Genomic DNA, 13,644 nt, shown 5'->3' on the forward strand with positions numbered 1-13,644 from the left:
CCAACAGTGCAGGAGCAGCCTGGGCTGCTCACACAACTCCCAGGGATTTGTGAGGAACATAAAAACAGAACTCACTGCAATCAGTCACTACTCCTGTAGTGATATTCAGAACTACAGCAAATGTTTTAGATCTGTTCCATTTCCCTGCTATTGAACCCATCATCACTGCCTGCTCATCTATACAAAAAAATGAGTTTATTTCCAAGAGAATCCATTTCTACTTGGAAAACCCCAATTCCTTCATTTCAACAACCACAGGAGAAAAAATACCAATGTCTGTCCCTCTTTACCACTAAACTCAGTGTGAATTTAAGGAAGGTCTGAGCAAACTTCCAGACTGGAGCAACAAGGAAACACTTTGACTCTTTAAGATCAATCACAGCCAAGGAAAATGTGTAATTATCTGTCATTCCCATCATTCCTAAATGACCCAAATAAAATAACCCAAAATATCCCAAAATAAGGGAAACAGGGAGTGCTGTGATTCTCTGGTAGCAGCTCTGTCCCATGTTTGTGACTCAGTTGGTGATTTAAGAGTGCAGAGCCCTCTGAGAATTAGAAAAAACCGAGACAGTTGTGCAGCACAGCATGGAAATCCAGGTGGAGCAATAATCCCCACGAGGATGGTGGTGGAAAGGTGGTGGAAAGGTGAGCCCAGAGCTCCCAGCTCCTCCCAGTGCCCCTGAGGAGGAACAGGGACTGAGATGTGCAACATTCTCCATCCCCAAACTGCTCAAGCCCAACTAAAGGCAAGCGTGACGATCTCTACAAATGCAAATGGCCCAAATGCCAAGACTAACATTTCTAAAACCTAATTCAACTCTTTCATTTCTTAGCTGCAGGCCCTTTGCTGCCACTCCTTTTTTCCACCCAAACAAAAGACTAAAGGGATGACTCAAAGCAACTTGAATTTCAAGCTAAAGCCACAAAGCACTGAATGCCTCATCTTTAACATTAACCAGGTGTGCAGATTATATTCTTTCAAGCCCCATCACAGCTAGGTTAATTGCTCAAAAACTGCAAAAAGACCAAATTTACTTAAAAGACACAATAATAAGTTAATGCTACAAATAATGAAGCAAGTCATACAACAAATACATGTAAATAGTAGTTAAGGCACTGTCAACTCCCTCTACCTCTTCTTCCCCTCAAAATAAATCAGTTATCCCCTAAATAACTGATTTAGTTGCATTTTGTACTCAAAAATTTATATAATAAAAGTATAAAACTATAGAATAATCAAAAGATAATATAATATAATTTTGTCCTTCAGAACTCAGTAGTTTTCAATACCTTTGCTCTAGAATCAACAGGGTAAAAGAATGATCAATGAATCCATTATAAAAAAAGATTTTCACAGAAATGTTTTTAGAAATTAAGGTTTTGGAAAAGAAGCCCTAATTTGCAGGCTGTGAGGGCCAAGGCCTTTGAGTAGTAGCTCTGCCTTTCACTGATAGTAAAACAGAGCACTTTACTCCACTTCTATCACTGTTTGCCACTGCAAATGGCCCAAAGGTTATTTGGCTCCACTGGTTTTACAAAAAACTACACTGTTGTGGCAAAAAAAGGGCAAAAAGCCAAATAAAACGAAATCTTTGGCTATTTAAGGACAAGGACTCATTGCATGCCATGTTTCTTATTAGTGACTGAATGGGAACAAAGAAATATCAATGATGGGCCTGAGCAGTCTGAGCTGCTCTCAGGTTGATTTACTTTCCCCAGCAGCTCTGCACCATCTAAACACAGTTATTTCAAAGGAATATTTCTAAATTATACCAGCACAGGTGAGGTAATTCACTGAATAAACTGAACTGCCAGTGGGGAGTTAAAAATGGCAATTTTTGGGGTTTTTTTTGATGACACTCTGTTATCTTTCAGCTCAGGTAAGTTTTCCATTTGTGGAATGATGGTGCTTCAGAAAAGCCTGTTTAACATATAATTCTTACTAACAAAAGTGTAAGTCTGAAATTCATTACATTAGTGATGGTTACTGAAATCAAACCATATTTTATCCTTAATATTGTGTATTTTTTGCCTTTTTTAGCCCACTACTCTGTATAAAAGCTATAAAACTTATTTTACTGCTATGAACAGGTAAACCTGAACAATCTTGAAGATTTTGTAGGGTGAAAAAATACAGAACCTAGAAAAATTGAATACTTAGTTTTTTAATTATTTAAAGTAATTCACTGCTTCTAACTGGTACCATTGCAACCTCTGTGTGGGTAAGCAGCAGGATGCCTGTGCAACTTGTATGTTTTATTAATCAGCAGAATTAATGTTGTGACCCTGGAAACAGCAGCTCCCAGCACCAGGAGTGCAGCACTCCAGAATTGCACAGGGAGGGACAGAAAGTGCCTCTCCCAAAGGCACTGGAGCTGCAGGAACAGCTCTGCAGGCCCAGGCACCCTCTGGCAGGGTACAGGTGCCACAAGAGCCTCACACAGACACTCACACTGATCAAGGAGCTGTTTCCCTCTCTTCAAGTTCAATAAATGCTCTTGACTGCAGTGATTTCTTCTCCTGGGACCAAACCTTGATTTTGCTCAAGGGCAGCAGGAACTTCCTCACTAAATGGTCAGGGCACACCAAGAGCAGCGTTACACAGCGTCCAGGTGGTGATCAGGGGCTGGACTCAGGATCTCAGAGGTTTTTTCCAGGCTCAGTGATTGTGTGAGTCTGTGAAATCCAACAAGTGAAAGCAAACACTGCAGCAGATATGCATCAGGAATGCTGCAGAGCCCAGAACATCCCACACCACACCAGTGATCTACCTGGAAATCAGCACCTGTAACACAGGTAATGTGAGAAGTGGAGGGGGTAGAGGGCTTCATAAAAATGCAGGATGTGACAGTGAAAAGATATGAAATGGTTTTTCTTCCAAGCCCAACAGATGTTGTTCAATTAAGGATGCAAATAAATCACCCTCTGCATTGCGAGTCAGAAAACACACACATAAAAGCTTTCTAAATACATTTCAGTTTAAACTTGCATAATTCTCCCAGTGGAGAAATCATCTTCAACTTATGTAATCCTTAGAAAGAGACATTATTACATACAATCCTGCGCCACTAAGAAACAAGGAAGGCATATCTAGAGAAGAGGAGCACCCACACACCATTAATGATATGGGTGTGGAGGGAGCAGGGGAAGAGCTGGAGCAGGGCTGCAGATCCTGCTCTGGTGTTTGCACAGAGCCTGAGCGAGGGAGCTCCAGGGGCTGCTCCCCTCTCGCAGCCAGAACTGTCTGTTATACTTAACCCAGACTTCCGAACACTTGATATCCTGTCTGCTATTTCAATGCCCTTACTCAATGCTTCAGACAGACATTACACAAACTGGCTGGTGAAAAGGGTTGAGAAACCAAGAAGCAATCCAAGTCAATGACCTTATTCTATAAAACGATAGCAGCGAGTGAACAGCGGGCGACGAGCAAAGCACAGGGTACCACAGCCCCTGAATCCATCACTGCAATCCTCCCCAGGAAAAGACAAGCACCAGGCTCTGCCTTATCTTGTGGATATTGCTGCTGTCTTTTAACCCTTCAAGGCTGAGCAGCCCTTGTGCTTCCAGTGGCACTGATTCTCATACCAGAACAGAAACAGCTTCCATTTTTTTAAAAAGAAAAAACTACAGAAAACCAAACATACAAGTCCCGTTTTCTACAAAGCATGTGCAAAGGTAACGGTACATAAATCAATAAACAACAAAGCCAGAGCCCAGGTTATTGATTAGCTCCTTTGCTGTTTACCTCCAGCATACAGAATGATGCTGCAATTTTTACACACACACAATCTCCAGCCTCGTGCACGTTTTCCCTGACACTTTAAACAGGACTGTTAGAACAAGGCTGCCTGAGTTGGGATGGCAGGACCTGCCTTATTTCCCAGAACATATGTCTGTGCAGCTTATCAGGCTGTGTTAATATGCATCCTCTGCTTGGAGAAGCCTAATTTTACAGGATAGCAACCAAGCCATAGATGGAGGCGACGATAACAGCTCCACACATGGGAATTCCCATTGGCTCCCACAAGAGCTCTGTCCATCACACGCTGACAGGATCAGAGCTCAAATTAGTATCAGTGTTTTCGTCACCTCATCCAACCAAAAGTCAAAGCAAAATCGTTATCTCAGTGCAGAGGGGCCAGCCTCTATCAGGCAGCAGGATTCCCCACAGCCAAGGAGAGCTGCACACTCAATCCTCTGCTCCTGATGTGACTCTGAGGCCAAGCTCGTGGTCCTTGAATTTACATCAGCAGAAAAGGCTGCTCCTTATGCTAACCTTAGACATAGTTCTTCATTAATAAAAAATAAAATAAAAAATAATAACTGACAAATCCTAAATACAGGGAAGAGAAGATCTCTATGGTAGATCTCTAGCACAACCTTAAAACCAGATCCTGCATGTAGTGACCAACAGGACAGGACTCCTTCAGTCTGAAGCCAGCTCCCAGTTGCCCCATTCAGGGAGATCCACCAGGACCAGAGCACCAAATGTCTTCTACACCAAATCCTCATTAATGAGCAAAATGAAAACACTGCAGTAGCAGAACTACAGGGTCTCAGTCAGCACAGTCCTGTAAATCCAGCTAAACTCAGTGCAGCCACTGTGCCTGAGCACTGGCACATTGTGCTTCAGATCTGCCCCCGGTCCCTGCCAGCCAACACACAGGAAGGAGCCCGATACACACCAGTCTGCTGTGGTTTGTGGGTGAACTGGTTCCAATTACTGTGGGCTGATTTCTTGAGTGGGAGCTGCAGAACCGGCCCCAAAGCCCCAAACCTTCAGATTAACCTGCTCTGTTCCAGAAGATCCAGAGCAGGTGATTTCAGGGATGATCTGAGTCTGATTCTCTACGCTGACAATGAAATTTAAGGCATACAAGAATTCACAAGGTGTGTAAAGGAGGAGGGAAGGGACCACAGAACATTTTTTCTGAAATTATTTTCCAAGAATATACACAGCCTGTATTAGAGACAGAGTGGAATAGTATTAAAAATTGGTGCTGATTCATTAATACATAATACACATTACCCAGGTACACAAAACATAAACAAAGTAGATATTATCTGATGAAATGTATCATTAACACACATGCTCTAATTGACAGATTTCAAACAAAAACATGCAATATTCCTACATTTTAAAGTAAAGCTTCCTGTATGTGAAGATCAATTTGAATTAAGTGCTCTATGGCCACTCAGCTAAAACAGATCAGCCTAGTAATTGAGGGATTCTATCAATAGATTCTCAACAATCCAGTATAAGTCATTTTTGTCTACTTTTTTCCCAAGATCCCCTACTGGATTTGGTGTAACTCTTCCATGACGGTTCCCTCTTAAATAAGAATTGGAGTCAAGTCCAAAGTGTGCTTTAAAATCAAACCAAAACAACCAAACCAAGCCAAACATAAAAAAAATAATCCATGTCTTAGTACTGCACACATGAAGACACAGCTCCTCATGTGATGGCAAAGCAGTCTGGCCAGCTGAGCCAGCAATGAGAGCTCAATCACCAGCGCTCCCCAGTAGGAGCCAGCCCTTCACTGGGGCCATTCAAACCCTTCACTTGTGTGAAATCAGGAGATGAACACAAAGTGAGTTTTGCTCAGACTGGACACTGCAGATAGCCAGAGGCCGTGGCTGTGCCCTGGAGCCCCTGCCCTGGCAGAGCTGCTGCCTGGGGTGCAGATAAGCAAGGAGAGGCTGCAGCCCTGCTGCGCTGCCCGGACACGCTGGGAGCAGCCTGGCGCGGACGCCTCCAGATGCTTTTACAACACCGAGGCAAAGGCGCCTCTCAGCAAGTGCAAACACACCCTGCCGGGTCAGGCAGCCCCAGCCAGCGATAACCAGGCTCTCAGCCTGCCAGGGACCAGGTGTCAGGCTCCCAGCACATCCAAAAATGAAGCCGTGTTTACACGCATCTTCAAAGCGTGCTACTGTTTGGGCAGGACACACGCCCAAGCCCGAAACCACAGAAATGGAGAGGCAAGTGAGACAGCCCAGACAATGGAGGGAGAGGCAGAGGTTTAAATATTTTTTCAAAAGCAGAGATTGCTTATAATTCCCACCCTAATTCAAGAGAACTGACTTGAGGAACTTAGGAACTCTTCTGGAGCAAGAGAGAGCCGTGGTTGACTCAACACCATGAGATCACTGGCAGCAAACTCTTTGTCCAACACACATGCACGTACCTGCTGCTTTGTTCTCCATCTACAACATCTGTAAAACTGTTTGCACGCCTGGGAAAAAACTGCTGATGTTTGCGAAACACTGTCCTCTCCCTGGGTACACGGGATTTCATTCAAGCTGGTGTCACTTTTGAAGTTCAACTTTTAAGCTGCAAAGATTTCTGAACTAAACTACCGCCCCAAGACAGCAATGTTTTTGTTTTAAAGACTTCTAAATTTGTACTGAAGAATCTCTAAAGCAATTCTTGAACATCAGATAGAACACAAGACTTCAACATTCCATGGGAAAACAACTGAACTCCCAGTTGTCAGGACAAAATTTTGCAACAGTATTTTTCCCATCAGTTTCTACCAAGAGGAATAAATCCATCCTGCAGTCTGAACACCACAACTCAGAATCGCTCTGCTGCACCCACCACAGGACATACCCATTAACAAATAAAGGTTCCTACTGCCAGAAGGCAGGACTTTGGGATAAGACACAAATTCCAGCTCCACTCCTGCAGCCTTTCAGGTGGCCATAGAGCACAGCACAGCAAGCCCAGGGCAGCACCTAAAAGCCCACGTCCTCCCTCCACCCGCGGCCGCTCCGCTCGCAGCAATTTGGGTTCTTTGATTCTGCTGCACACTTGACCTGGCTAAACCTTCCTCCAGCTGAGCGAGCTGCATGTTGTGGCAGCGCTGGGTTGGGAGGCATTGTGAAATAAAGTGGGAGGCCTCATGTGCTCATTTGTGTGTCAGTACCCAGAATGCTGCTCCTGGCTTCCAGCTACTTCATAGAAGTGCTGCTGGGACTTGAACCGTGGGAACACGGCAGCGCTGGGTGTGTGGGTGTGCTCACACGCGTGCAAGGACAGCTCTGCCTCTCCTGGGCCCTGCTCACAGCCAGTCCTGCTCAGGGTGCACGTCTGGCACACGGGGGGGGAATCTCAAAGTGCCCTCAAACGTTGCTCGGTTCAGTATTGGAGAAAAAGGGTTCGAAATAGACAGAGCTGAACCCACCCTGCTCTTCTGGAAATAGCAACCAACAAAGCCTTCAGGGCTGCGTCTGAACTCATTCTGTGCGAGTGCAGCATCCTGATGTGAGGCAAGCAGGGAGCTGGCTGTCACACACAGTGACTGGAGAGCAGTGCCACAGACACACCGAGGCCACCTCGGTCCCACAGGAGAGCACGCACCAGGGGCTGAGCCCAAGAAAAGGCTTTGGCACTCATGCTGGATTTCTAGGACCCTGTTTTGCAACCCCATCAGGTTATCCACATTTTGAATTTCTAGAAATACCCCAGAATTTCTCTTGGTTGTGCTCCACAGCAGTAATGGCAGATGAGATGAGACAGGTAAGGAAACAGGACACTCACCCAAGTAAAAGCTGTGCTGGTGCAGAGAGAAAGCAAAGCACAACAAACCCTGCATGGGGAGGTGGAACACCCAGAGAAGGACACAAAGTCAGTAAAATGGAGAAGTTACACAGCTCAAGAGAAGAAAGAGCTTTGGGAAGTGGCATCAAGGTGACAGACCCTATGGGAGGTCAGTTACTCATCCAAGCATGAACAAGAGGATATAAAAACCAAAATTTTAGAACAGTGTAAGGAATGTGACTGAGGCCTTTTTGGTCTCTGCTCTAGTGGGGAGCCCCAGCTGTCACAACTCCCTCCAGCTTTTGGTTAGGACCCTTTGCTGACTCCACACAGGTCTGGACAAAGGGTTCCTCTGCAAGTGGCAAGACCAGGCAACAGGAGTCTTGTTCAACCAACAGGGCTGACAGAGAGAGGAGAGCTCAGCATCCACACATCCATCTCCTACACAAGGATGGATATCACTACAGATGTAGAGAGAAATATGCACTGGGAATGAAATATCTAGGAACAGCTATGCCTTTAGCAAAGCTTTAAAACCACGCCAAGGAAAAAAACTGAAAAGGGGAAAAAAAAAAGAGAGGAAAAAAAGGCAGTTCTGCCACTACGCTGAATCTGCACCAGGGGCTTGTGCCAACCCAGCTCCTCCATTTAAGTCAGACCCTTAAAAGGCAGAGCTGTGCTGGCAGAAATCTCCAGACCTCATCACAGAAACCTCATGGAGACACATGAAAAGGTCAAAACACTCACTGCTGCCTAAACAGCCATAAAATTGGTCATATGCATCCCATGCTACCAACATACTACCAGAGCCCCAGGGAAAACACACCACACAAAGCAATGTGTGTACACACACACAGAAATAAATAAATTGAGAAACTGAAAAAAAAGGTCACTCCTGAAAGCAGAAAACCCAATATCTGACACAGCAGCTTAAGGCACACGAACACCTCTGTATGAAACAGAACAAAGCAAAGCTGAGATCTACATCAAAAAGGAAGCCCACCACAAAGACACATGTGCTTCACCCTTTCGTCCCCAGACACACAAAACCCACACAGGATCTGACACACACGGAATGGGACCATCCTGTCACCTCCTCACCAGGCATCTAAACTTTGCTCCAATGTTACTTGCCCCTGGCCACAGCCTACCAATCTTGGAGCCTGATTAAATCTCTCCGTAATTATCCACACACACTGCTACAACACAAATGACCTTAGCATATGATATCCGTTGGCTGAGCCCAATGGAAAAAGACTTCAGGAAAAGGAAGGATAAGAGTACAGAACTCTGCCAGCACCGTCAGGGTCTCCTCAGGACTGCACTGCTTTAACCCAAGAGTCCTGAAGGCCTTGGAACTTAATATGAGGTAAAACATTCTGTTTTCCCTACCCCGTAGTCTGAGCACACACCATTCTTCCCCACCTCACTCCTTGCCACCTTCCAAATGAATTTATACAGGAGACTTTAGCGTTTCATGATGGATTTCTGGTAAAATTTTCCAGAAAATAGATGGCCACCATTTCCTCACACAATTTTTGGCATTCACTATTAGGTATCTTCAATTCACTTTGCATTCCAGGCAGATTTTGGGGGGTGAGGGAAGAGTGTTTCTCATGTTCTGAACTAGGACCTATGAAAGGGTCCCCAAAAAAACTGAGGCACAGCCAAGGTTCAGTAACCTTTGCTTGTTCTCCTTCTGCAGCCTCGCCTGGGGTGTTGGATAAAGGATGCAGCTGAAGAGAACACTGAAAAAGCCTTGCAAGAAAAGGAAAGCACTTCTCTACCAACATTCATTTTAAACTCTGGAAATGACCAAGCCAAGGGAACAGGACCTTTCTACAACAACAACGTGGAGATTTCTTCATTTTACTTCCCAAACGAAGCATGCCCTAGAAAATTCAATTCCTTTCCTAGCATGAGAATGTCTCCAGTTTGAGAGCCATATTCTCCTCTCACATCCATGTAGATCTACCCCACCATTCCATCTCGGCACATGACTGACGGAGAATAGACAAGCCATTAAAAACACATCCACCTCCAACCACGGGGATAATGTGCCTCATTACAGCCCAGCTTTGTCACAGCGTCCTGACACGCCGGGGAGGAAGAGGAGGGGTGAGGACAAGGACTGAGCCAGGGGCCAGGAGAGAAACTGGAAGAGTGAGACTCTGCTCCTTAATCCAGAAGTGTGCAGCCCGGTCAGATGGGCTCACTAGGCCTCCTGCACTGGTTGTGGAATTACTGTTCTGTTTGCACAGCATATTTTTTTTAAAATCTGGGGTTTGCTTGGATATTTTTGTAGCACGTTTTTTATAAATAAAAAAAGATAGAGTGCAACTCTACCTCAAGTCAGAGTATGTGTCTGCCCCTTTAAACAGGTATTTGGTAAGTTAAATCAAAATTTTCACAGTGGGCTTTAAACATCTTCTCTTTTCCAGGCTTGTGCATTGCCCTTCCACTCCAGACACAAACCCCCAAAGTTTGGCAATCTCTGACAGCGAGGCAGAGCCCGAATAACAAACCTGCAGGGGAGAACTCGAGATCAGGAGTTTGTTTTGCCCTCGCACCGGGGGAAGGAGCAGGAAGCACAATTGCTCATCCCCAGCCAGTGGCACCGGGGCAGGAGCCAGACAGACACGCCGCTGTCTGTGAGTCCCCACGGCCTTGCGGCACCGCTGCCCATGGAGCAGGACCGCTGCCAGATGCCAAGGCAGCTCCCACCCACACACCGGGGATTCTGGGATCTAAAGGCAGCTCAGACTGAAAGAAAAACAAGTGGCACCTAAAAAAAACAATGTGCTTGAGCTGTCTGGCTCAGCACGGCACGGCACGGCACGGAACACCTCAAGGAGCTGCTGCAGCTGGCCCTAGACAGAGTCATTTGCTGGATGTATACATAATCCAATATACAAAAGCCTGTCTGCTGGGGAAATTTAGGATCCGCAGGGATACTTTAAAAGCAGGAACTTCTCCATTCACGTTCTGAACACTTCATCTATAAACCAGTAACCTGCACTACCGGCACAATTTATTTTTTTTTCTTAACAGGCACATTTTATTTCCATACAAGCATGGAGAGCACTCAGCCCGCACGTCCATCCCTGGCCACACTCCATCGACCAGAAAAGTGCACGGACTTGTGTCTGGAATCACCAGTACCTGCTCCCTTTTTCTGCCTTCTTCCTTGCCTCGACCCCAGAGTGAAGAAGCCCTTACAGACCCGAAATCACGCACTGCCAGATAAAGTCTGGGGCAGCGTGATGGGCTTCAAAGATCAAGGTCCACACATAGTAAAATATACAAATACACGTACGTAATTTAAACAAACTCCAACCACCGCGGTCAGAACACAAGAGAAACAGAGGTGCCATCTCGAGCACTGCTCCTCCACAGTGACACACACGCGGGGAGAATGGAGAACACGATTAAAATTGCAAAATGACTCCAAGGAAAAGCAGCTGGTAACAATTTGGGTATATCGATGAATGTTACCGAAATTCCCCCCGCCCCCTTTAAAATTACAGGCACCACTTACCCGGGGGGCTTTCCTCTTGTATTTGTTGTTATAGTCAAATTTTTCTTTCATTTCATCTAAGAGCTGGCCCAGTCTAGCTTTCTCCTCTTTCCCAGTATAATCCTGGCTGAGGAGGATATAGGATCTCCAGTTTGCAGAGTCAAAGCCCCAGTGGCAAGTCCTGTTTTCCAGCGATTTGTGAGAGTGCACCACAAATTTGTGAGGTGGGTACATGAGCCTGCAGTCCAAGCACTGGATGCAGGCTGCGCTGGGGTTACTGTAAAGCTCTGGCACCAGGAGTCCCTTACACTTCCCAAAGCACTCATGATACACCTTGAAGCTCTTCTCCGTGAGCTCCAGCTCAATCGTGCTAGAGAATTCCTTCTTGCAGTGGGGAGGATAGGTGCCACCATAAAGCAAGGCGTTACAAAGCCTCTCAGCATCAGTTTTCGTGATGAGCCCGCAGGAAGGAGCGGAGAAGGGCAGGATGCCCATGACTTTGAGGATTTCCAGCTGGTCAGCAGTGCATCTGGAGCAGTAAATATGTAGCTCATCACACACCGAATTAATCTGCTGCAGGGAGAAGTCCCTGAGCACCGAGTTCAGGATCTGGGGCAAGCAAAGCCGCTTCTCTCCGCCCACCACGAAGCAGGAGATGGTTTCCCCTTCCAGGATGGTCTCGCACCTCTCCGTGGATCTGTCCGAGGGCATGAAGAAGGGACCAGGCATGACCGGAGGAGGCTGGATCGGGGGCAGATGCAGTACAGGTTCCGCTGGGTCTTTGCCATTGTCTTTCTTGTACATCTCCTGTGCCCATCGTGCTGAGAAAGCAGCAGGGCCACCCAGGGAGCTCATAGAGCTCAGATGAAACTGTTCCAAGGTCTTCTGCAGTCCTGGATGAGGCTGGAAGCTGCTTCTACTTACAGTCTCCATTTTTTAGTTTCTATTCCCAAAACAAACAGCAAAAATCCCCAATTATCTTCCACCCTGGTGCAAATCCACTTAAGGGATTTTTTTAAGGAAAAAATATTAACAAAATAAAACAACCCACCCTTGTGTTTTTCCTCCTTCTCACTCAGCAATCCACTAACGGAGAGGAAATAAATCCTTTTGTATGCGTGTCTCTCTCTTCTTTCTTTCCTCTTGCTTCGCGTTACAATTTCAAACCCTCCAAGTCTCCAAGCTGCCCCGATGGAGCAGAGAATCACGGCAAAAAGAGGTCTTCATCCGAGCACTCACCCCCTCAGCCAACCCCCAGGCAAACCAATCCCTCCTCCCACACCTCCAACACACACACACACTCACTCACACACACACATACACACACACACACCACCCACAGAAACACAAAAAGTCTGTGCCACGCTCCGAGCACCCGGGGCTCAAATATGTTCTGGCGGCTGCTGCTTCTCTGCAGTGATCCCCCTTCTGTCCATATCCACCGAGGGAAGGCGCGGGGGAGGAAAGTAAAAAGCAGGAGGAGGCAGCACGCTCGCTCTGTGGAAGGAACAACGCAGGAGAAAAGGCCCAGATCTCCGGCAGTGCCAAAGCGGCGCGGGGGCTCCGCACGGGCAAAGAGCGGCTCCGCTGCCCCTCGAGCTCCCTCTGCTCGGCCTGGGAGGGCTCCTCGCCTCGCGGTTCGCCTTCCTTCCCTTATTTCTGCCGGTGCTGTCGTTGTGCCGTGGGGAGCCGCGGTGAGAGCGCGCACATCCTCCCAGCTCCTCTTTCCAGCAGTGACTGAGAGTGCCTGAGAGCTGAGCTAATGCAGGCGGGCTCAGCCTCCCGCCCTCCGCCTCCCCCCCTCTGTTTGTTGGTGTCTGCCTCAGTCATTGAATCCCGGCCAAGAATGTGACCAACTCCCCGGGCCGGGCTCTTCCAGGAACAGCGCCCGCCTCCCCCTTCGCGCTGCGCCCAGACCGGCCGGGATGTGTCGGGATCAGCCGAGCCGAGTTGAGCCGAGCCGGTCCAACCGAGCCCGGCCGCGCCGAGCACAATCGAGCTGATCCAAGCCCAGCCGCGCCTAGCCGAACCGAGCTGGGATGTGCCGAGTCCAGTCGAGCCGAACCGAACCGAGCCGAGCTGTGCTGAGTGGTGCCGAACCGAGCCAAGCCGAACCGTGCCGAGCTCAGCCGAACCGAGCCGAGCCGCTGCACGGGCGGGCGCGCGGCGCGGCCCCGGCGGCAGCGCCGGCGAGGGAGGGAGGGAGGGAGCGGGGGGAGGATAAACTGCTGGGTTCACGGACCGCCGCGCCGCCAAGGAGGGGCGGTAGGGCGAGGGCTTTTTCCCTCTCGCCGCTGGATTTCTGGCAGCGCTGAAATGGAACAGGCGCGGGGAGCGGCGCTGGTCGCGCTCGCACGGGCACGGAGCGTGTGCGAGCACTCACGGCGCCCTGCCCGGCGTCAACTGCGGGCACACGCCCCGCGCCGACGGCAATCACAGGCTGAGAGCGCGACTGAGGGGCGACAACCGCGCGGGACGGGAGCGCATCCTCGGGGCGCGACGGGACACCGGAGCCCCCAACCCACCGAGCGCTACACGTGTGCTTCCGTGTCCCGACACACGTGTGCTCCCCTGTCCC

At 48.1% G+C, this 13,644-nt stretch overlaps 1 protein-coding gene across 1 annotated transcript in view; it reads right to left on the bottom strand.

Annotated features, from left to right (window-relative positions):
- The window catches only part of SKI (SKI proto-oncogene), a 98,585-nt gene extending 85,591 nt beyond the window's left edge, over positions 1-12,994 (bottom strand). The window contains exons 1-2 of the mRNA XM_054291992.1: positions 12,118-12,994; positions 11,088-12,009 (exon numbers count right to left, since the gene is read on the bottom strand). Of these exons, the coding sequence (XP_054147967.1) occupies positions 11,088-11,999 (912 nt within the window). The 5' untranslated portion in view covers positions 12,000-12,009; positions 12,118-12,994. The remainder of the gene's footprint in view (positions 1-11,087; positions 12,010-12,117) is intronic.
- Between the last annotated feature and the right edge of the window lie 650 nt (positions 12,995-13,644).

This window comes from Melozone crissalis, unplaced genomic scaffold (assembly GCF_028551555.1).
Source record: "Melozone crissalis strain CALT ecotype California unplaced genomic scaffold, PUWL_Pcris_2 ptg000107l_1, whole genome shotgun sequence".
NCBI lineage: Eukaryota > Metazoa > Chordata > Aves > Passeriformes > Passerellidae > Melozone > Melozone crissalis.